The sequence below is a fragment of the Thermobia domestica genome, chromosome 7 (genome assembly GCF_964235325.1).
Source record: "Thermobia domestica chromosome 7, izTheDome1.hap1.1, whole genome shotgun sequence".
Classification (NCBI taxonomy): domain Eukaryota; kingdom Metazoa; phylum Arthropoda; class Insecta; order Zygentoma; family Lepismatidae; genus Thermobia; species Thermobia domestica.
In genome coordinates, this window is record NC_137460.1 from 226,883,059 (window position 1) to 226,908,720 (window position 25,662).

The window sequence follows — 25,662 nt, forward strand, 5'->3', positions numbered from 1 at the left end:
GGTTTAAGACTGCCGAAGTGTGCTGCTAACCACATCACGTTCTCTAAACGCCGAGAACATGGGAATGTGGAGCCTTAATTTCACACCGCCGATGATCTGTCCCAAATGGAAGCCATACCATTTCTTGGCTAAGGTTTTTCTTTATTCTCACTCGCATCCATCTGGTCATTTTTTGAACTTTTGTAAGTAATTTAATAATAATTCCTACTATGAGACATTGGGAAAGTAGATTGTTTTAAAGGATCCAGTGGCGCAGCAGTAGAGCGCTTACCTCTGATGTAAGAGGTCCCTGGTAGTAGGTCTCAGGCCGCATGAAATAGTGATATACAATGTGTCGTGTTTGTGAGTTTTATCGAGTTTTTCCCTCGTTTTCATTCCATTAGTTTTTTCATATACATTCACTTTTGTTAATCTATCGTCTCTGGTAGCCGAAGGGACGACTATAATACTCGTATATTTTGAAACTTTCCATACACATTCCAGCACCCGATATTTATGACGTTATAAACTGCAAGTCATAGACTCATAGATTTATGGGTAATAAGGGAAGTTTTACAATTATCTATTAATTTTCAGTAGAATTTTGTAAACCTTAAAAAAAAAAAAAAAAAAAAAAAAAAAAAAAAAAAAAAAACACTTTGTTAGACCAAATTCAGTATTTAATTTCAAATGAAATATTACCCATTTGTCTAAATTGTAAACTTAAATTCGACATACAAAGATACAGTCCCTCTAATCCGTCACCTTCGAGACGGGGGGTATGATCGGAAAGCAAAAAAGGTCGGATTATTAGAAAATACTACGTATTTACAGAACACAGAAGAACACTGTCGTAAAACCAACAAACAGTAAGCACTAAAAACTGCACAGTACAGTACAGAAAACGTGCACAACGAAAGAAACAATACAAGAGATGACGGAGCACTACAGCGGATAAGCTGTAACGGCAAGTAAACAACAATGCCGTGACGGACTTCGTGAGTCAATGGGCTTCGTGAGTCAATGGGCTTCGTGAGTCAATGGGCTTCGTGAGTCAATGGGCTTCGTGAGTCAATGGGCTTCGTGAGTCAATGGGCTTCGTGAGTCAATGGGCTTCGTGAGTCAATGGGCTTCGTGAGTCACTGACGAATCGGGAGAAGTTCGGCCTGAGCACGGTCGGATCACTCGGAATTGCGGACCAGCCGAGGGTGGACAAGCGGGTTTCTACTGTGTAAAAGTCCTCTTTATAGTTCGAATGCTAAAGTTATGTGAGAGTGAGTGCTTTTGTGTGCATGTTGTTTTGTGAGTAGTAATAAAAAAGAAAAATTAACCAGAAGTGTACACAAGGTTTTTCTCTAGATCATTTTTTTCGCTTAATTTTGTGCAGCTCTGTTTCAGTTTTTTTTTTCTGTTTTCTCTTGCACATAAAAAAGAAAAAAAAGTGAAACTTTGTCCGTTTCTTTTTTTAGGAGCCATTTTATAAACTTAAACAGATGTAGTGATTTTTTTTTTTAAAGAAATAAATGAAAGAAAGTTTATTATATAAATTTTTAGAAGCTTAAACAAACAATATTTTACACATCATGCTTTTTGCTGCTGGTAAAGGAATATTTGTAATGTGCTTTGATACAATTGCTTTCCAAGTTCTACGAATACGCTTCAATGAATAACTATTTTTTAATATATATATATATATATATATATATATATATATATATATAATATGATATGATATGTAGGATGGTGCAAAATTCCGTTTATATTGCTTGGGAAAAGAATCTACACATGAAAACAAACACAATAGTTTATGTGACATTTTGTTAAATGCGGCTACATTTCCGAGTTACAAGCTGTAGCAAATGCCCGCAAAATGACGTGTGACACCTCATTGCGGACAAAGGAAAGGTGCAGCAGCAAGTGGTCCCAAACAGTTTAAAGAGAGTAATGCCTGAATGACAGAATGGTGTCAGAAGCAGGAAATTAGGGACGCGGCGCAAAGAGTTTCTCAAAGGGGTGGGGGTACTGATGTGGATAGACTAACATGCGGAAGACAAAATTCCTTGCGCCACGCCCCTACTGCCATGCTTCTGCCACCATTGTGTCATTCAGGCGTTAGTTTCTCAAAACTGTTTCGGACCGCTAGGTGTTGAACCTTTGTTTTGTCATTGAAGTGTTACATGTCGTTTTGCCGCCATTTGCGAGAGCTTGTGAGTCGGAAATGACGCCGGATTTTAGAAAATGTCACATAAACTTTTTTTGTTTGTTTTCATGTGTAGATTCTTCTCCCAAGCGTTGTAAATGAAATTTTGCAGTACCCTATATATATATATATATATATATATAATGTGTAAAATATGTGTGTGTGTATTTGTCTTTTGCTCCTATGTAGGGTGTCAGTAGCAGGCTGCTTAGGCACTCTATTAGTTTATTTTATTTTTTATTTATACTGCACTGAACTGAAAATTATTTTTCTTGCCACTCTTTTTTTTTTTTTTAATTTCTTATTTTTCAAAATTTTTCTTGTATCTTGTCATAGAAAAAAAATGTTTATCCCTTTCGAAATTGAATCTATAATAAAAGCCAGTTATTTTAATATGAACGCTAAGTAAACACAAAAGTAACTTTTTACAGCTTGTCAAAAAAAAAAAAAAAAAAAAAAAGTGAGACTCAGTTTGTTTTGATTTATGCAGTTTCTAGATTATGAAGATAAGAAACTAATACTAAATCCTAATCAACTTAGGCGTGTAACTTAAACGAGAAAAGAGGAAACGAAAAAATGGACCTTCAAAGAGGATTTGAACTTAGACCGATACATCTAAAATCTTGCTTTAATCTTTTAATCACGTATGTGAGCATAAAATTTTAATAATTTGGCAATACAGAGTGGCCCAAAAGTAGGTATACAGTCCTGTATGTTTTATATATGTAGATCTGTATACCTACTTTTGGGCCACTCTGTATTATTAGCGAATAGTGGGAAGAAATATTCAAAGACAAGACATGTACCAATCAGCAGATCTCATTGACCTGAACAAAATCATATGGATTAGTGTTAAGGTTGCCAACTCTGGAAAATAAAATTCCCTACGATATAGGCCTAAGTGTAAAGTATCTCTTTTCAGACTCATCCATGGGAAGGAAATGTACTTATCTAGAATAAAAGTGCATTAGCACCTGTATTCCGCATAACCGTAGTACATTCACTAATAAACTTACTAGATACATTATGGTCAAAATGAGTAACTGAAGTCGGTATTGATCATTTTATTGTATTTACCAGTAATTGCCACTTCTTTAAAAGTATCGAAACAGATGAACAAAAGTATCATTCATCCTTACGTAACAATTTTGGAGTTACAAAATGAAATTTGCTTTATAAACTTGTACTTCAACAGAAGTCCTAAGGAAGGAAGTTGGACGTTTTAAGGCAAGTTGTCATACATAGCAGCTACTGACGTAAAACTAAACAATTCAACAAACGTTGTAATAACGAAATGCCTAAGAATTATTTGTCATGAATCAATGGACAATTTAAGTTTATCGCTCTATTTATGCCGGACAATTATGACAAATTATACACTTCAATCTCTATTGTTGAAAACAATGTTTCAAAATAAAATCTAATTGTTATCAAATATCTTGTTAAATAAATGAAAAAATATAGTATATCGCTTAATGTATCATCATCATCATCATAGGTATTCTGCCTTTACTGGCAGGTCACTTGCCGCAGCTGAGAAGCTTCCATGCTCCACGGTCCTCCGCTAACCTTTTCGTCTTCGCGCTATGATCTTTCTGTTTTAATATCATCCATTAATTGTAGTCTCCTTCGCACCCTCCCTCTCTTTCCCGCCACCATACCCTCTAGGACGTTCCTCATGATACAATCTTCTCTTAGGCAATGTCCCAACCAGTTTCTCTTCCTCTTCCTAATAATATCTAAAAGTGTTCTTTTCTCACCCACCATTTCTAACACACTCTCATTTGTTTTCCGCTCTACCCAACTAATTTTTCTCCACACCCACATTTCGAAGGCTTCCAGTCGATTTTCGTCACCTTAATAATGTATAATACAACGGAAATTTGTATTTGTAAAAGCACTGTTGAAGAGTTTCAATGTTCGATATTTTATTCTGGAATTACATAACAGATTTCAAAATAGCGGTCATTAAAGGGGCTGGTATTAAGTTTGTATCGGTTACCAACTTTAGTCAAATTAACAGCAATATTTCCGACCAGGCCGTGAAATACCAGCCAGTGACAACCCTAGTTAGTGTATATCCTCATGCGCAGTTTACGAGAAAGTGCAAATAAACTACTTTTTGTTTTGAAAACTCAAAAATTGATGCTATGACAATTTCGCCCACGTATTAAAATAACTTTTATATTAATTACCTTATCATTGTTTCATTCTAACACCAGCAAGACGACAGTACTAAGGATGGTTATAAGATATAAGCCAAAGTTATGACTAGCTCTTGACCTTTATTCCTTATTATTATTATTATTATTATTATTATTATTATTATTATTATTATTATTATTATTATTATTATTATTATTATTATTGCCATACAATCTTCATCACTATCATATTTTCTTTCCCTCTTATATGACCTGTGGGAATTTATTTTTGTGGGAGTGCGTTCGTATTCAGATAACTGGCAGTTCTTTAAAATCGGCTAGAAAAATCGCTTTGCTTTTGCTTTGAAACGAATCATATGTGTAATCTAAAGAAGAAATAACTTTTTAAAGCTGCTTATTTATATTGATTAAAGGTAAGGGTTGGATTTTTCACGTGTTAATCGTACAACCATTAAGCTGTTGAAAATATTTTTTATACCTATTGTTCGAATCATTAATCGAACCTTTAATAATTCATTGTTATACTTTGATACTAAGAATTTTTAACAATAACAATTTAAAAAAATCTTGTATTAACGTAAATATTAAACTATATAGCTTTATTATATTCTTTCGTCATGAAATTTCTTATTTTTTGCCTCTTAATGTAATTAATATTTGGGAAATATTTATTGTGCATTAATTTAAAAAGAAAATTCAAATTAAGTTGCACGATATCATTTTCAATTGTAGACATGAAGTATGTTTTGTACATAAACCATAAAAATCAAACCACTGGGCGTAACAGTCCATCTGTGGAGCCTAAGCCTGCTCCAGCGCCATCTGTTAGCGATTGGTGGAATTACGTCCAGCCTAGCGTCCAGCTAGACCTAGTAGCCGTCACGTCTTGTTTTCACGTGACTCTCAATTTGCCTCACGACGTTGGATGGACTCCGAAAATTCGGAAGCACTGGCCAGGAATCGAACCTGGGACCACGTGGACATGAGTCCAATGCTCTAACCACTAGACTACGGTGTTCCCTGGGAGCTCATATGGTTCGAATTCCGCGTTAATCAGTAGGTCCACATCTCATATAGCCTCGCTGCTGAACGGGACTTTAAACTCAAAATCAGCTCAACTCAACTACGGTACTAAGGACAATGTTTTGTACATAGATTATGTAAAAATAGCATATGTTTCTTCAGATATATTGAAATCAACGAAAGTTACTTGTTTTACCATCAAAAATTATTTATGATATTATAATAACAAGTAAGATTATCATATCTAGCTCATTTGTAGTAGCTCACATGATTCACGAATAAGTAAACTGTTAACTGCCTATCTTTTGATTGCGCCGTTCCGTAGACCGTGTTAGTTTGGAGATCGGGTTATGCCGAGTAATTAAGTAAAGAAGTATATAGTAATTAATGTAAGGAAAAGGCAATGCTAAGAGGCAGAACCTTCTTTTAATTCTCAGCAAGATACTTCTAATTCCGGTTTCTCTAATAATGTCATTGCTGTTTCTTAAGCCAATATTTCTCGCCCCCACACTCGTGCTGTTGTATGGTCTTCATTCTTCAGTCTTCTAGGCCAATCAAGATTTGTTTTTCTTTGATTCCTAGTCATTACACTAGGCAAACACAGGAATGGAACCTACCCAACTAGACTCCTTAAGTGCAACTATTCTCACCTCATCGTGGTAAAGTATGTGCTTATCGAAGAAGGCTGTCAAAGAAATAAGTAGATAGAAGTATTGTCTGTGTATGCTTTTCTCACTAGCTCCATTGTCACTTGTATACTATATATATCATGTGGAAATCCAACAGATCATCTTCCGTGATTTTTGTTGATTTTCTCTGCACTTTAATCACAATTACAGTTTTTATTTTATTTATTTATTTACTTATTAGTTTTCGAAAAGGTTTTTGTTTAGCACACACTTGCATGTTTTATTTCACATTTAAAGCACTTTTTTCGACTATAGGTTTTTTATTCATCATTATGTAATTGAGAATTTGAACTTACATGTTTGATGAATGACAGATAAATTCTTACGAAAAGCGCTGCAGAGTAATGCTACCCTATTAAAACATTTTTATTTCAGAAAAGTGTAATAATCGTAATCAACGTAGCTCATTTTCAATTATTAAAGGAATTGTTTTATCATTCGTATTTAATTAACTATAAACCTCGTCAAAGAAAGTATTGCTGCCATGTGGAAGGTTTAAAATTATTTCTAAGTGCAAATTAATAACTTTATACCTTTCTGATTTTATTGTAAAGAGTTGAACGTGCATTTTTAATCTTAAAATCTTCAGTATTTCGAACTGATGTTGGTAATACTAGAGGGTGTATTTTAGTACCTGTAGGAAAGATAATTAACTCTTTAATTGTTCGTAACCTTTTAGAATCTATACAGGGTGTTCCAAAAAACACTGACAACGTTTGGGAGGTGATTCCTGACACCGAGATAAGACATTTTTCGGAGTTATAGGCTGCTGAAAACATGAAAAAATGAACTTTAAAAGTCCATAACAACAATACTATGGGACCTACCGTAGTTGGGTCAAGACTTCACTTAGGAACTAGTATGTGCCCTATCCAAATATCCAAGTTTCACATTTCTGCGGTACTTCCGCAACAATTTTTATAAAGGTAGTTGATGGTACTTCAAATTATGTGCCCGTAGCCAAACTCCCTCTATAAAAATTGTTGCGTAAGTACCGTAGGATTCTGAAACATGGATTTTTGGATAGCGCACATATTAGTTCCAAAATGAAGTCTTGACCCGACTACGGTAGGTCCCACAGTTTTGGAGCTATGGACCTTCAAAGTTAATTTTTTCATGTTTTCGGTAGCCTATAACTCCGAAAGGAAGCATTTTGCACCGAGGGCGTCTAATTTTTTGTTTTATCTTAGTGTCAGGAATCCCCTCCCGAACGTTGTCGGTGTTGTTTTGAAACACTCTGTATAAGTATACTTTGCTATATACTAATATGCAAGTAAGTCTATACAAGTATATGTTGACATGGCGATCAAAGCATATTTAGAACTTTCCATATGGCAAATAATAGTGTAGTGTGAAATATATATATTTTGCATGTGTATATCTGTTAGTTTATTAAAACTTATTAACTGTAAGATCGTGACTTACCTGAGGTTCCTCAATTATTGTAAATTCCACCTAACTTTCAATGTGCATGAAAATTTATGTTAGGACAGCTTTAAAAAAAAAGAGAATAAAATAAAGTCGACATTAGTGTTAAATTTCTTGAAGTAAAGAAACTGTCGAACAGTTTCTGAAGAAAGAAAGAAAAGGAAAAATCGAAAAAAAATCAAGTGTTTTACAAAAAGAAGATATGTCAAATGAATTTACAACTTAAACATATTCCGTAACGAAAATCCTTGATGCAGATTGAAAACTAGGTAAAATTTAATATTTATTGGAATTTAGCACCTGCAGTTTCTTTAACGCATTGATTGATATGGAAACGTATTCTCCTCTTTAATTTGAAATTAATTGGGTTTCTAATGGTTTAATTTTACTTTTTTTTTTTTTTTTGCTTCAAATGTCTTTTAAATATCCTTTGCTTTGAGAAAATTAAATTCTATAGTTTCAATTTTATAAATCAAAATTGAGTAATACAGTACGACCTCGATAACTCTAAGCTTGAAGGGAATATACAAAATTTCGAGTTACCGAATTTTTCAAGTAATCAAGGTTCGAGTTATAAAGATAGCTAGAACAAAAATCCTCATACGTAGGTTCCGCGTTCCTCATTAAAAGTGACTATATAGCCTCTATAACTTGAAATATCATTCATTCAACCGCTGGAACTCGAAGTTGTGAAAGTTTCTTAACTAAAATAAGATACTGTAGATGTATTGTTTTGGAGAGGGAGGGGCTTTTATGTCTGGACATAATTAAAACAGTTCCAGTACACATTAGCAACAGTGTAACCCGTGTAGCGTAGTCGCTAACGCTCTCGCCTTCGGTGCGAGCGATCCCGGGTTCGATTCCCAGTGGGGGCACTCGGTCGAAAAAGTGTAAAACACTTTTTCAGGTCATCCACCCTGAATGAGGTTTTACTGTGTTTTCCTCATTCATACCAGGCAAATGTCCGGGTGGTACCTAACTTATAGGTCCCAGGCCGTTTCCTTCCCTCCCCTGTCCCTTGTTCCTTCCCTTTCCCCAGATTGTGTGCTCGCCGAGGGACGTCATCCCTCAAATCGTGAAGGGTTAAATGGCCTTAGATGCCGAACCCCCAGAAATCGAAATCCTAAATCTTCTTAAACGTTATCAACAATGACAGTTACGTAAAAGCATAAAGCTATAGTTTCGACTTATCAAGTATATCGAGTATTTACATTATCGAGGTCACATCAAGAAAAAATCGATTATAGAGGTAAACTTCGACTCGTAGAGGTTCGCACATATGGAAGTTCAAGTTACCGAGATTTTAAAATATGATTATGAAACTCTTAAAACTTGAATTATCGAGGTTGTAATTTTAAACATTCAACTTATAGAGGTTATTTTAACATTGAGTGTTATGGAGAGTACAAGGAAATGTGAAAAATTTCGAGTTATCGAGGTCTAACTGTATTAAATTTATGTATAAAACGGAAATGTGTTTTTACAAAACGAGAGACATTTGACTAGACTTGAAAAAGACGTCAGTTAACTCAAAACAGTAAAATTCCTTTCCTGTTCATTAAAAAAAAAAAAAAAAAAAAAAAAAGTACAAATGAACGTTTCCTTATAAATCAATGGGTTGATAAAAACAGCAAAGATAATGTAAATACTTTACTATCTTAAGGAAGTTAGAGTAAGTTACCATTAAATAATGTGTTCCGTGCGTTCCAAAACTAACTGCAAAGTACTTGATTACTAATACAAAGATAAATGCAGGAAAGCTTTTGTTTGTACTTATAACAATGATATTGCTTTAAAATCTAAGAAAATTAAATTTGTTAATCTCTGGAGCACTCCCCGTTAGTCTAGTGGCTAGCACGTGTCTCTTTGGGACACGTGGTGCTGCGCGTTTCGATTCCTGTTGGGAGAGCACAAAAATTGAATTTTACCATCATTCACTTTTATTGATCACCCGTCTCCATTAGCCTAGACAGGCACGTAGCCAGGATTTCGAAATAGGGGGGGTCCGTGACGAAATACTGTGGTTATCACCCCAGGGGCTCGATCATTCTAAATTATTTTAGTGCCAACATATATTTGTTCGTTTAGCCAGGATTTCGTAATCGGGGCTGGGGGTGGCATGAAATACTATGGTTACACACCAGGAGAGCGAGCAATCTAAACTATTTTACTGAAAACATACCCATATTGGTCTTTTTAGGACAATAAAATGAGGACATGTTAGTAAGTATTTTAAGAAGAAAAACTATGAAGTCGTCTTGAGTAAAAGAAAATAAAAATGTATTGAAAAAGATATAAACTTCCGATTTCATTCGAACTCGGTTCTATTTGTCTTCTTTCTTCTTCTTTTTCTTATCTTCGTTTAATGCCATCAAGCAAAGCAACGAGATACTCTTTCGGGAGTAAAGACATCCTATAAAATGCATTAGAGGTGCCGCGAAATTCAAAATGGCTCATGTTATTGGTGATTCTGGGCATTTCTTAAGTTCTACCTGAGAGTCTATGTTATCTATGCAGATAGATGAAATTCGGAATGCTCCGTTACAATAATATCCATTTTCAACTCTTCCCCCCCTCCCCCGGTTTCCTCCACACAAAGCTCAACATAAGAAAGAGTAACCAAACACTTGCTGTAGCTTTATATTTTTGACGCTGATTCATCTTTTTCTCGTTTCTTTTTGTTTCATCCTTCCTTAATATTTTTCATTTCTGGGTCCGAAGGGGGGGGGGTCCGGACCCCCCGGACCCACCCCTTGGCTACGTGCCTGGCCTAGAGAACATAGTCCTGGGACGTTAAACTGATTTTTTTTCAATCTTGGATAATACTTCAAAGCTCCAAACTAAATATATTGTTTGTATTATGTTTAGGCCTAACGAATGAACTTCGGTGTTAAAATATGATTCAGTCCAAAACTCTCTTAACTAAAAACTACTAGTAGTGATACATGTACACCACGTGAAGAAGTTTGCTTTGTATGGTGTGATATTTCCAGTGTTAGTAAAGAGATCAGGGTTTAGATAGAATATATTATTAGGTCGCTTAATTGGTTGCAAAATACTACTCTATACCAATCAATGTTGAAGTCGAAAGTGGCTGATTTCTACCGCTCTGGTTTGAGTTGAGGGTTAACAGAAAAGATTGTACGTATTCTTAAATGCAAAATCGATAGTAAAAGAAAACCCTCGCTATTTTCTATGGTTTTCGCTCTATTTAATAATCATTAAGTTTTACGTTAAACTGTTATGCTGTGTAGGCTAAAAGTGTCGCTGATGAGAATGAATTAAATTGTGGAAAGAATAAAGTGGGAGGAAACGAGAAAACTCCAAGATAACCTACTGTGGCAAAGCCCAATTGGCGCGAACTGGGATCGAATCACGTACCTTACGCACAAGCAATGAACGCTTTACCACTGAGCCACATCAGCCCTTGCTCTATATATAGATCAATATTGAAACCGAAAGTTGTGGATTTCTATCACATCCGGTTTTAGTACAGTTAAGAATTGAGATGAAATTCATTCTTGAAACGATTACTCTTTTGCAGGAAACCGCTTCTCGCTATCTATTACGTTTTGCTCTATGGTGATCAGTTTCGAGTAATATATTTAATTCGTTTATGTACTAGTTTTATAAACTATGAAACTCAAAAGTTTTCCTGCGTTTTGAAGTTGGGGTGAAAGAATTAATAGTAAGGTAGTGTTAATGTGACAATTGTATTAAACTATCCCATTTACTGAATTTTACTTGGGTAGAATAATGTGAATATTTAACCCTAAAAACAATAGTTTGCTCTTAGTTATCAATTAGTTACTTCACTTTAATGTCCGTGAATTCTTTGTGTTCTGTACATAAATTCTTCTTTATTCCACACAAAACTGCACATTCTTCTATCATTCTCTTTATAGCTGAATCTTCTTATGGAGGTACCAGTAAGTAGATATTCTAGAGTTTGCAATTTTATCATTATTTCTTTGTTGTGTTTGTGTTGTGTGTAATTTTGTATTAAACAAATTTAATGGTTAAATTGTGTGAAACTTGAGTTACTACTTTCAAACTTGGTTCGTAAAAGTAAAGTTTCTAGTGTTGGATCTTAATGCAAAATATATTATAAAGGGGAAGAATGTAAGATCAGCCACCTAAAGCTTTATCAAACAAATAAACAAACAAACAAAAACAATAACAACAACAAAATGCAAACATTATTAACTTGAATTTGTGATTTATGTTGCGAGTGCGGTGAAATGTAAACTTGTATATCTCCAGATTATATATGTGCAATTTACCGTCTCTGAATATTGCAAGTAACAGGTTCTTTCTGGTTTTTTACTTGTATTCACTTTTTTCGGTCAAAAGATCCAATATATTGCAACCAAAAATTTTCTTTGCCCTTGATCCAAGATCCAATATATTTATTTCAATCAAAAATTTTCTTGGACGCCTCATATCTGGAGAACTACATACAGTGTAGCCAAACCCAAACTATCACTTACTCAGTATGATGTGCTTATTCCGAAAAAATACATAAACTCGATTTACAGGACGTTCAAAAATTTAGTAGGCCCTGATCCAAAAACTAATTACTGGCCGAGATCACAATCTTTTGATGCAATTTTTTAATCATTCCTAAAATTCTTGGTCAAGATTTTTTTTTTTTTTTTTAATCTATACTTAGAATTATAATAAGGATCCACGTTTGGGATAGAAAATTTGTTAGCGAACCAAATTTGGAAGGCCAACAAGAGAAGTTTTACACAGTTCGAATTTGTTTGCTTTTCTGCGCTTTATTAACTATAACATAATTTACATAGCAATTTGATTTCGATTTGATTTGTATTGATTTTTTTAAATCAACATCTGGTTGTTATTAGAAAAGTAAACTGCTTTAGAGCCTGACTTACAAAAAATAATACGAAATTTACCATTTTTCTTCTGCTTGTTTTTCATAAGTGAAAGAAGAAAATGAAATTCAAGTTACCACAATCTCAGATAATGTTATTCTACAACAAAAAATATGTATCTGAAGAATTTTCAGTGTTGCCAGAATAACATTTCTCCCAAAATCTAAGTTAACGCAGTGACTAGAGAAACGAACTCAACTGCATTTTATTACGTATCATGTTGTTTTGGTCTCCTGTGAACTATTTTTTAAATAATAATTGTATTTAGTGTGTAAGAAACAAAATAGTTTTAACATATGGTTATTAAAATTAAAAAATAATGTTATTGAAAAACTAGTTCACAGGATACCAACACAACATACTACGTAATAAAATGCAGTTAAGTTCGCTTCTCTAGTCGCTGTCTTAACTTAGATTTTGGGGGAAAATATATTCTGGCAACACTGTAATTTCTATGGATGGCAACACTGATAATTCTTCAAGTTCATATTCTCTGTTGTAGAATAACATTATCTATGATTGTGGTAAGTTACATTTCATTATCTCCTTTCACATATATAAAACAAGCCAAAGAAAAATGGTAAATTTTGTATTATTTTTAGTATGTCAGGCTCTTAAAATATAATTTTTTTGTTTAATATTTCGTTTTTTTATTTTTCTTTCTTTCCTTTACTGCTGCTTGATTTAGGTTTCATTAATACGTTTAAAACATGTTTAAGGCGTTAAGCTTTGTGGGATCTAAATGATTTTTAAGCTTTAATATTGGGCTTTAAATATGTGTAATACTAACAAGAAATGAAGATTACAAGACGTTGTGGACATTTACATAATTCTTAAGGAGATAATGTAGCTCTATCGAGGCTATTCATGGAAATTTACACTGTACATTCACATATTTCAAACCAGTCAATATATATATATATATATATATATATATATATATATATATATATATATATATTATAAAAAAACAAGTTTTTAGTATTTACAAAGAACTCTTCATGGAAATTTGCTGACTTTTTTTAAACCGGTTAAGAAAACTGGGAAAGCAATGTTCAAATTTTACCAAAACATTTTAGTTACAAATGTTCTAATCTAAAATCGTCGGTGTTCTCTGCAAGTTATCTCTTATTAAGTTGTACGTTTGTAACCTAGTTGTTACTTCCTGTGTTTTCGTGTTATGCAACAGAGATACATTTAAAAATAATTTTAGATTACATTTTTTTTTTGTAAGAGCTAAAAGGTTAGAAAACATTAATGCTCTTTTTTTCCTCCTTTCATCTTCACTACTGTGAAAAATGTAAAAAATACGCTGATAATTTTTACGAGTAACCTTAGCCCTGAAAGATTAGCTTGCCTTACATTTATTTTACAGGAAGTTAATACAGTTTGTTTCGTCTTTCTCTATTCACCGTGTCACTAATTGTTTTATTATTATATACCATTGTTCAGAAATGTTTAATGGAAAACGTTTTTTCGTTACACGTTCAAATCATATCTAAATGTTTATGTGTTTATAAAGCTTATTGATTTGAAACATTAACAACTAAATTCGAAAAAAAAAGTTACATCATGCTGAAATTTATCTTCTGCTATGGATATTCCGAGATGCAATGAGTCTTCGAATACTATTTTCGGTTATTCTTACATTTTCTTTTTTCCGTGTTCTTCTGAGTTCCAATGAACAAAAACTGTGGCGAAACCTTTAATGTATAGGCATCGGCCACTTTCTTTGCAACAGATCCTTCCCAAATTTTACTGTTAATGTTAAAACACCTACTGGCTCTATCTGGAATACCGCAGATGCGTCAAGAATATAAGTGAAGTCTAGAATGGGGAATTAGTAAAGGCACGCTTGTTAAGACCGTTACTCACGCTTTTAAATGATATCCTTTCTCAGATACAACATGGTAAATAATATAAGCTAAAAAAGAAAAAGAAACTGATAGCTTATATGATGGGAATTGGGGAATCACAGAAACAAAACAAAATTCGAAGGTATTAAGTATTCAACTCCGAAAATAAATGTGTTGTATTTATCAAAAGTAAGTTTCAGTATTTTTAGGAAAATGATTTATATAATTTGTTGTAATTCTTTATTTTGAATTAAGATTTTTAGTGTGTTGTGGAACATTATGTGTGCAGTTATTTGTTAGCTGTAGAGTGCATGCATGCATTAGAAGTTGGTTTTTCGAAGCACATCTTACGCTTAAGAAGCTTTGTTGAAAGTGTCTTATTATTTGAGAATATACCTTATGCAATTCAAAATCATGTGTCTAATCTTGGCTGTTTGTTTTACAGAACCTGGGACTGCCCCTCGGAATGTGAAAGTTCGCCCGCTGAGTTCCAGCACAATGGTGATCCAATGGGATGAGCCTGAGACTCCAAACGGTCAAGTAACGGTATGTTTCTCTCTCTCTCTCTCTCTCTCTTTTTTTTTTTTTTTTTTCGTGTATATTTCAATTTTTCTAACTATATTGAATATAAACTTAAATAGTACCCTTCTATTATTTTCTATTAAGACATGTCAGTAGAGGCATGACTGACTTAACTAATGGCACTCCATTACTTAAAAATTGTCGGTTCAAAGTCACATATACAACTTCGATCACAGTATTTTTGTATCTGTTTTTCTTTACTTGCTTCATTCTGTGCAGCAAATGGCGAGCCGAGATGTTGAATATACTGCTTTAATGGAATTATTCTATTCCGAGAATACTTAATTGCAAACTAAACATCTTTACTTACAGTTAATTAGTTTATCTAATATGATATTTTAATGCACAAACTGTCGTTAGTAAGATCCAGTGTATTCTGTAGTACAATTACTATGGATAAGAGTAAGAAACCGTTCAGAAGAGTAAGTAACGTTAGGATTGATAAATATCAGCATAGGGAAAAGTAATATCGACAGTGTTGAACTGAAATATCGATCAATAAAAAGTAAGAAATGATTAGAGAAAACAAGCAATATCGAAAGAATTGATATATCGATTAATGGAAGTACGAAATCATTAAGTAACACTAACAATAATGAATTGAAATATCGATTAATCGAAGCAAGAAATGATTAAAGGAAGCAATTAATATCGACAGTAATGAATTGAAATATCGATTAATTAAAGTAAAAACTAATTAAAGAGAGCAAGTAATACCGACAGTGATTAATAGAAATATCGATAGAAGTGATATATCGATTAATGGAAATCAAGTAATACTAACAGCACGAATTGAAATATTGATTAACTAAAGTAAGAAATGATTAAAGAGAACAAGTAATATCGAAAGAATTGATATATCGATTAATGTCAATAAGAAATCATCCAAGAAATCAACTAATCTCAACAGTAGTAAATTGAAATACCGATTAATCGAAGCAAGACATGATTAAAGAGAGCAAATAATACAGATAGAATTGAAATATCTATTAATGGCAGTAAAAAATAATCGAAGAGATCAAGTAATACTGACAGTATTGAATTGAAATATCGGTTAACTGAAGTAAGAAATGATTAAAGAGAGCAAGTAATATCGACAGACTTGATATATCTATTAATGGAAGAAAGAAATTATCCAAGAAATGAAGTAATATCGGCAGTAAGAAATTGAAATATCGATTAATCGAAGTAAGAAAATCGAAGAGAGCTAATAATATCGACAGTAATGAATTGATACATCGATTTCTTAATCGAAATAAAAACTAATCAAAGAGAGCAAGTAATATCGACAGTAATGATTTAAAAAATTAACTGCCTTTGGTGCGAGCGGTCCGGGTTCGATTTCCGATGGGGGACACTTGGTCGAAAAAGTGGAAAAGCTTTTTCAGGCCATCCATCCTGGATGAGGGTTTTTCTTATTCAAACCAAACAAATGTCGGAATGGTGCCTACCATAATGTTTCCAGGCTGCTTCCATCCTTCCTCTCTAATTCTCCGGGGAGCTCCTTCGTGGCTAAGCGGTTAGCGTACGCGCCTTTGGCGTGGGAGACCCGGGTTCGATTCCCGGCGGGAGCTCATGTGGTTCAGATTCCACGTTAATCAGTAGGTCCACGTCTCATATAGCCTCGCTGCTGAACGGGACGCTAAACTAAAATCAACTCAACTCAACTCTAATTCTCCGGGTAGTGCGATCGCCGAGGGACGTCATCCCTCCTCGTAAATGACGAGATATCATGACCATAGCTACCGAAAGCCCAGAAGTTTAATGCCTAATTTTAATCCTAAATATTAATTAATCGAGGTAAGAAATAATCGAAGAGAGCAAATAATATCGATTGTGGGGAGAAGAAGTGATAAAGGGGAAATTAACGTCAGTCATGAGAAACAAGAAGTGATCACGAAGAGCATATCGACAAATATCGATTAAACGAAACAAGAAACTGTCAATACGGAACAAATGGTATCAATTACAGGAAACAAGAAATATTGATCCTGGAGGGGAAGAAATGGTTGAAAGACGCTATTGTACTTTACATTAAGGCAACAAAAATTTGCACAAGTTTCAAGTGTAAAGCTGTTCTTTCTTTAAAATTGTGCGGTAAATCTGTGGTGACAGATTTATAAGTGTAATAGTAAGTTATAAATTGTTACGAACTTCCTGGAGAAAGTTTTCTAAACATTTATTATGGAACGAATTTTAATTTGTATATTTTTGTGTTCTTTTTTAGGCCTACAAAGTGTATTACACGACCAATCCCAATCTGCCTATGCATTCGTGGGAATCACAGATGGGTGACAATAATAAATTAACGACAATCAGTGAGCTCACACCTCATACCATCTACACCATTCGAGTGCAAGCTTTCACAAGCGTTGGTGCAGGACCACTTTCCGCACCTGTACAAGTTAAAACTCAGCAAGGAGGTAAGCATAACAAAGATTCGATCTCAAATCTTAATTTATAGGATCAATGTTAAAACAAGCTTAACAAGCTAATGTTATTATGTTTGTTGTTACACTCACGGGTAAATGTAAGAATAAGTCTTGTTTATTGGGTAGAAGGTAAGGCCTTCCGAAGTTTATTTAAGTATCATGGCACCATGTTCAATCTAGATCAACGTTGGATGCGTCTATAAGTCGAACACATTGACTTGGTGAGACAGTCGGGTATGATAGTTGTGTTAATTTCGCGGAAAATGACCATTAGGAAGACCTAGGCGCAGATGGGAAGACAATATTAAGATGAATCTCGCAGAGATTGGAATACAAAGTAGAAACTGGATAAAGTTAGCTAAGGATAGAAGTCAGTGGAGAGCTTTTGTGAACGCATCATTGAACCTCCAGGTTCCATAGGCCAGTGAGTTAGTTAGTTAACTTCGTGGAAGTTATCAAGACCATCGATCGTTACTTCGTAAATATTTTATTCTAGCAGACTGTTCACATCTAGGATATTGGGGGGCCTGTCCAGAAAGTGCCAGACGTTTTGACCTATCGTGGCAGTGGGCGGCGCTAGAGTCACCATCTTGGTGTCAGAACGTTGCCACACTCAGTACACATCCAGTTGTGGTAGCGTGAGGACTGTGACGCTCTTGCTGTGCTTTCTGTGACGTGTTAAAAATGTGCGCTGCAATAGAAAATCCCGCCTCTTGTGAGATGCACTCTGTAATGAGGTTTTTGTTGGTAAAACACTACAAACCAATTGAAATCCATCGCCAACTGTGTGAAATGTATGGACATGGAATAATGAGTGAATGCAGAATGAGGCAATGGTGCATTGATTTTAAAAGTGGCCGTTGCGTTATTCACGATTAAGACCTCCAGTTCACGGAAAGTGTTCGATCACCCACCATACAGCTCAGATTTGGCGCCAAGCAACTACAACCCCTTTCCAGCGATGAAGACATGGCTTGTTACATAACACTTTGATACTGACGCCGATCTGAATGCCGGTGTAAGCCAGTGGTTGAAATCGCAGGCGACAGATTTCTACCGCGACGGTATTGAAAGACTTGTGTCGCGGTATAGTAAGAGCCTTAATTTGCATGGCGATTATGTGAAAAATTGCTTAAGAGTGTACCTTTAAAATGTATATAATACAGTTTGGTTTGTTCATTCTTTACTTAAAAAAAAAAAAAAAAAAAAAAAAAAAAAAATCAAAACTTCTGCTCTTTCTGGACAGCCCTCGTATTTTCTAGTTAGTTAACAGGTTAACTGCTATAGACAAAATATGAATATGCTACATAATGGGGCTAAATAGGTTGAAGATATCCATTATGTTACTTAAATAAAAGAAACTTAAAAACAAGCGAATGGCAATTTAAATTTAAGACCCGCCTTTGGGTATCGTGGCCGAGTCGAGTAAATTTTTAGCACCAAGCCATGAGATGCAATATTCTACGAACGCTTTTGCTTTTTGCTCATTCATCTTAAAGCCATCAATACATAGAACTTAGAACCTTGACTAACACTCATTTTTGGATCAAAAGATCCAATATATTTCAACAAAAATTTTCTTGTAGGCCTGATATCTGGAGACCTACATATAGTGTAGCCAAACCCTAACCCAGTATGATGTACTTATTCCGTAAAAAATACGAAAACTCGATTTAAGGGCTTCAAAAAGTTTGTGGCGCGTGATCCACAAACTAATTATTGGCCAAGATCTCAATCTTTTGATGCATTTTTTGATCATTTCTAAAATTCTTGTTGGGTCTCATGTTGGTCAACCCGTTCGAAGTTAATTTTATGATCTCGGAATTGAAAACAAATCCTTTAATTCATTAGTCAAACATCGAAAGTCAGAATAAAAGTATATATGCATCAAAAGTTATATGAACATCAGTATAGTGATACATAATATCTCACGGAACAAAGTTATATAGTTAAATAAGAAAATTACTTGGCATACCATTATTAACAATATGATTAGCATTTGTTGTTATAGGTATTGCAAAACAAAATAAATTGTTACATTGTAATGATGTTGCTAAGCAGTTGATAACGTAAAACTAATTAATGTATAAACATATTGTTACCAGTTGATCTGTATTTATGAACCATGAAGTTACATTTACTTCGTTTATTTTTTTCTTAATTATTGGCTGAGATTTCTTGATACTCAGGACAAGTTTTTGAGTTACTATTTTAAGCTTTGTCAATGTGACTATCAAACTTACAGGTTCAATTAATTAAGAACTCAATAACAAGGAATAAAGAAATTATATTGGTTCTAAATTCAGAACGTATTGGTGACTTTCTTATTATATGTTTTTGATATTTTCGTAGAGCAATATACTAATTAGTAGTTTGTTTCGTCTTATTTTAAACTTATATTATCCTAAAAGAAATGGAAATATAATACAACATAGCATTATGTTATGGTTATTTTTAGTTTAGTATACAGATAGAGATGTCAATATTTTATTGTAATATTAGTTGGAAATAGTTTCTTATTAACATCAATAATGATAGAAAATATATGCGGGAGTTAAGCTGAAGTTTAAGATAATGAACAGTATTGGGAAAATCAGAAGTTCTCTAGTAGGCTAATAATGACACTATTATTGTTACTAATTTTGTTGAAGGGGAGAGAGCACATTTTCACGGTAATGCAAATAGTAGTTATACAGAAGTGTTATTTTTCTTTCGTGTCGTGATAAAAATTAGAACATAGCTTAACCTTTTCCTTGTATGTGGTAAAGATAATAGAATGCAATTTTTTAGAAAATAGCTTTTGTAACAGGCATGAAGTTCTGTTTAGTTCGTTTTTGTTCATTTAAGAATTATTATTAAGTTTGTAACATTAATATTTTTGTACAATCATAATTCTTGAACAAACGAAATTGAAGAAAACTTCACTATCACATTGAAATGTTGTTTGTAAATCTACTTGTTTGTACAATTGTCTCATTATGTTTTTTTAATAATAGTTCCTAGTCAACCTAGCAACCTGAGGATAACGGATGCCGGCGAGACTCAAGTAACTTTGCAATGGAGCCGTCCAAATCTCTCTGGAGAGAATATTATCAGTTACGAATTATACTGGAATGACACATACACGAAGGTAAGTGTCTACAAAACAAATTAACAGGAATTGTAATTTCTAATTTCTTACAACAAAACTTTATTGTTCTATATTCAAACGTTTATACATATAATGTCTCTACACCTTTAAATGTACCCGCTAAAATGTCTTGTACGTCATAGAAACTACAACTGGTCTTTCGGTCCACATTAACGAAGTATATACAAACGACATAATAGTGTTTAGGTCTACTAGGGTCTTTCACAAAAATATAAAAATTAATTTGATAGACCAAATTACATCCAATTGCGTCCGTTAAATTAATAGGACAGCTGTTCTATTTTCTCAGTTAAAACTTCACACCATTACCAGTAATTTTGCATACATACCTAAATTTCATTTAAAAAAGGAAAAAAAGAAAGAAAAGAAAAAAGTACTTGATTTAGTCTGTCCCTTGCTACTATCCAATTTGCCAAAGTGTTTTTATGTTGTTTCAAAACATGCTCTGCATATATAATCATACACTAAAAAGTACTCTATTAACTGTTCCGCTTAGATGCTTCAACAAATATGAACAGATACGAAGGGAAGAAGTAAGAAGAAAAAAAATATTCTGATGGACATCTTACATTCCAAATTAGTCCAGCATTTGATTAACAATGACACACCACTGCTTTTTTAAAAAATAAAAAAAAAATAAAAAAACTCGTACTATGTTTTCTTTTCTCTTTTATATATCTGGATGAATCGTTTGAGTCTTGAAAGCTAATAGTCTGTACGATACAAAAATCGTCCTACTCTTCTACCTAAAAAGTAATAATGGCTGTATAAAATTACCCTGAGGCGATTAATGTATTATTATTATTTTTTAATCAACGTTGCTGTAAAGTCAGGAAGTGAGGAGAAACCTAGGAGGAAGATCTTGGCATGTATTTATTCTAATGTAACGTTCTTCAAACAATGGTCCTCAAAGTCTACCCTTACAGTCTTCTTAGATTGAACATTAAAACAAACATAAAAAAATAACATTCAAGTCAGTGGCGTTGTATACAATCGCAAAACCGAGAATCTCAAACAATAGATTATAATTTAGTAAGATAAAGATTAGATTAAAAAACGGTTTACTGTAATCGATTAAGCGTTCCAAGAATACATTTTATCTTCTTCCTGAACTCTCTACTACAGCCGGAAATGATGAAAATCCAGTACAACTTCCGGTTTGAGTGTTTATCTACATACAACAAAAACAATAAAACGATAATGAGAAGCGTTTTTTTTTTTTTTTTTTTAATTGATTTAGTGTCTTGAGAGTAGGTAGCATATTCTCTCTCAACCCTTTGTTTAAAGCGGAAGTGGCAGCAATCAACCATTTCCAGTTTTAACATTGATGGCTTAAAACTGGCTTATGGGGCCGTTGCCACAGCAACCACTGTTGCCATAACAACGAATCCTGTCGCTGCGCGTCAATCTACAACTGATTGAGAAAAAAAAAAAAAATCTGCAACAAAGGTGATGCACAGAAATAAGTCGTGAGTGGGAACCCTTCACCCCTGGTGGGGATGTTCATGAAGCTATCAGCTTATGCCTAATTACATTGGAATATAATTTCCATTTCTTAATTTCGAACATACTAGGTTCGATCGAAACGAGAAAACTTTTTTTTTTCGGACTTCTAAAGAAAATAAAGTAAAATAAATAAATACATGACCGTGTTTATTACATATAGAATTCCCAGTCACGACCCCCCTTCCAGTTTTATTAAAAAAAAATAGAAGAAGAAGATGAAGAAAAGAAAGAAGATAGAAGAGGAAAGATGTAAAGTAAGAAGGTGATAAAGGGAAAACTGTTACTAGATATTTTAAGGAATATGGTAAAGGAAAGCGAATAATTATCTAATTGTGATCATTTCCAATAGCTATTAGTTGAATATCTGGTATTAACGTGATCAACGGTAGACACATGTTAACCCATACATCCCCGATCTAGATCCATTTAACCCTAACTACCAAATTATCCCGATCTAGATCTGAGATAGATGAGAAAGTTTAATTCTACAGTTTATTCAATATTTCCAGAAGTTCTAGACTAATATCCAATATTTGAAAAATAAACGACGAAGTTGATGGCATGTTAGAATCGACCACAAAGAAAAAAAAAAAAAAAATCAGAGTATTACATATTCGTAGAAGATTTTGACTCTCACAGTTCTCTCATGATGATCATTCGTTCAGGCTACTTCAGTCCTTTTTACTTCCTTCATAGAGCCAACTTAAGTTAGTATTAACATTCAATGAGTTTAATTGATAACTACCATTAATTATAATAAATCACACATATATGTCAAAATAATGGATGCACTTAATACTAAACCTACATTTCACTCACACACACATTCATACAGGACAATGTATACTTCGGGTTGTATTTGGTTGAATTAAACTAACCTAACTACAATGCTATAGACATTTATTACATTTCAATAGAAGAAAAATTAGTTGGACATAACATGGAAAAATTTAATACATGGAAAGAATGTTTCATTAACATGCATAGAAATTCGCTAATTTTATCAAGACCAAATAACACATTTCTCTTCCTATATATATATTAAAAGTTGCATTACATAAAAGAGAATTTGACAAAAGGAAAAGAAAAAAAATGAAAGACAAAAAATAAAAAAAATTCAAAGATCAATACATTTAGGATTCAGTGTAATGAATCTATATATATCGTTGCGGAAAACGAAAGAAAAAAATAAATTTAAAAAAAATATATATATATATAATTGGTTAATCATTCTAAAAAAAAAAATACTTTAATAGCATTTTATTAGGTCTCTGTCCCAAGAGGAGACATTTCGACGATTTTATGAGTCTTTGTTCTCACATCGATAATAGCTCCTTTTTCCAACTCTCTTTTCGCACTGTGGTTTGTGTCCATGAGAGTGTTTAATTGTTTTTGTTTTAGCTATAGACAAATAGTCGCTTCATATCACATATATATTTATATTTCTCATTTCGTCACTCGACGCACTCAATATAAAATTTCAAAGTTTGTCAATATTAAGGAAAACTTATCAAATCCAGTCACAGATATTGGGAACATATTTCCATATTCCGGTATTCGCATTAACTTATTAAACAGATTTTAGTTCGTTGAATTTAAGATCACTAAATTTTTCCCTAGTATAGATCTTGTAGTCAAAAATTCTAGATACTGAATAGTTTGGTGTCCGATCGTAGGGGAAGGATTTGTTTCAGAGTCTACTGATAGAAGATTCGTTGGTGGGGCACACTGTTTCGTAGGTTATTAATTTCACTTTGATCTTGCGAATAAATTTGGATGAGGATTAGGGTTATTTTACTTATCTTACGACCTGCTACTCGTTTTACTTACATGCGGTATTTAACATTATATTCAACTTTAATAGTTACAGACATCAGTAACCACTCAACAAAATGTAATTTATTACAATATACGCGGTAACACTATATGTCACAAATAGTTGGTAAAGGTCGGGTGTCAAAAACCTATGGCAACCTAAACAAAACCAGGGTAAATACCGAGCCCATTACATACATACTCGTATATATATATATATTCATATTATTCAATACAATAAATTTCACTTTAATATCCATCGTAGTATTTTGTCGACGTTTAAATTCTACATAACCGTTCATATTCGACAAGTATTCATATTTTATAAATGTTTATATTTTATTGGCTCAAAGACAAAACAAAAACCCTGACTATCAAAATTCACTTTTTTCTCTCATAAGGTTGCAACATTGTACTTTCTATGTATAAACCCGATAATCAATAATCATTTTCAATTTACTAAAGATCCGCATATATATATATATATATAAAATAGTTGGTGTTATTTAGTGACATAAGAGGTGGAAATGTAACAAATTGAGCAGGCACGTAACTTTTAAAACTATGTAAGCACATATATAGATGTATATAAAAAAAAAAATCAATGTTATTGGAAACTAGTGGGCCCAGACTACTAATACATACACACTATATGACCAATCAATAGAAATAAAAACCAGAAATCAGTAATCCATTTGATATAAGTTGTATGATCAATGAATAACAAAGGTCTCTAGGAATCTAAAAGCATAGTGTACCTTCCCGTCAATTTCTCCCGTGGTGGATTGAATATCGCGAAAATGGTTCTGAGTTGTGCTGCAATACCTCCACGAATTGCATCCCTCGATGTCTCAGTTAGTACATACGATCGAAATAAGTGAAATGAATATTGTATGTTTTATGAGTTTCAGAAACCGGGGGGGGGGGGAGGTTGAAATTTAAAAAAAAAAAAATCTCGAAGTAATGAAGACAGAGAGAGATAGAGAAGAAGGAAGACGAAGAAATAGTGGCGCCCAAGACTTAAGTGAGAAATAACTAACGCTACAAAGACAAAAGTCGAATTTCTATCTCGACAAATCCATAGCCAAAATATTCTTAACATGCCAAAAGGGTGGTCTACTCAAATACGTAGACTCAAGGAACGCCCTGCTGCCAAGGATGCAAGTTCTGTGTCCATCAGATCCCAATCCCACAAGTATTTGGTTGTAAGATTGAAATCCGATCCCCGTATCCGGCCCAAACCAGCAGGTTCCCGGAAATCGTCCGGAAGGTTAGAGAAGGCGCTAATTTAGAATTTCAAGAAAAAAAAAAAATCATCCGACCTCTTGGAAACTAGAAGATTCCAGAATAGGGATGAAATTAGAGTAACAGCTAAGGTATCCCTAATTAGTAATTCGCCAAAATAAAAAAAAATTAAATAAATAAACTGAATTTTGGATCGGTGATTTCAATTACCGAAACATCACCGATGGCTACCCAGCGCAGACATGCCACCGTCTGGGACGTCGTTAATTTCCCTCATCTAATTAAACTAAGAAAAGAAATGAAAATACTTAAAGGGACTAGGGGTCGACATCCGGGTACGCTATCCATGAATATTAATTTAGTAGCAGTTAATTTAATCGGATAGTCCGAACTGAGTTATATGAACACTGCACAATAAATAAATAAGGTAAGCAACAAAAAAAAAAAAAAAAAAATCTCGGAGAGGCAATGAATGCTAAAGGTACAAATGACCGAAACCTGTACTTTTCGATGATCACAGGATATAGCAGTTGGTTTTCTTAATTATCATTTCTGTCAACCTTTAGAAGTAATTCCCACATGATGCTACTCTATCTATTGAAAGGCTTAAGATCTGGGGCTGTTGTTAGGAGGTACATAAATGCAAAGTAACACACAATTCCCAACTATAATTTACTATCCAAGTAGCAAACT

The 25,662-nt window shown here is 33.6% G+C and overlaps 1 protein-coding gene across 7 annotated transcripts in view; it reads left to right on the forward strand.

Annotated features, from left to right (window-relative positions):
• Lar (tyrosine-protein phosphatase Lar) overlaps positions 1-25,662 on the forward strand; it is a 1,526,023-nt gene that overhangs the window by 1,317,582 nt on the left and 182,779 nt on the right. For 4 of the 7 annotated variants that reach the window (XM_081765888.1, XM_081765893.1, XM_081765889.1 and 1 more), the window contains 4 exons: positions 11,390-11,413; positions 14,684-14,784; positions 17,048-17,243; positions 20,249-20,382. In XM_081765888.1, the coding sequence (XP_081622014.1) occupies positions 11,390-11,413; positions 14,684-14,784; positions 17,048-17,243; positions 20,249-20,382 (455 nt within the window). The remainder of the gene's footprint in view (positions 1-11,389; positions 11,414-14,683; positions 14,785-17,047; positions 17,244-20,248; positions 20,383-25,662) is intronic. The other 3 variants (XM_081765890.1, XM_081765891.1, XM_081765894.1) reach the window with 1 other exon arrangement.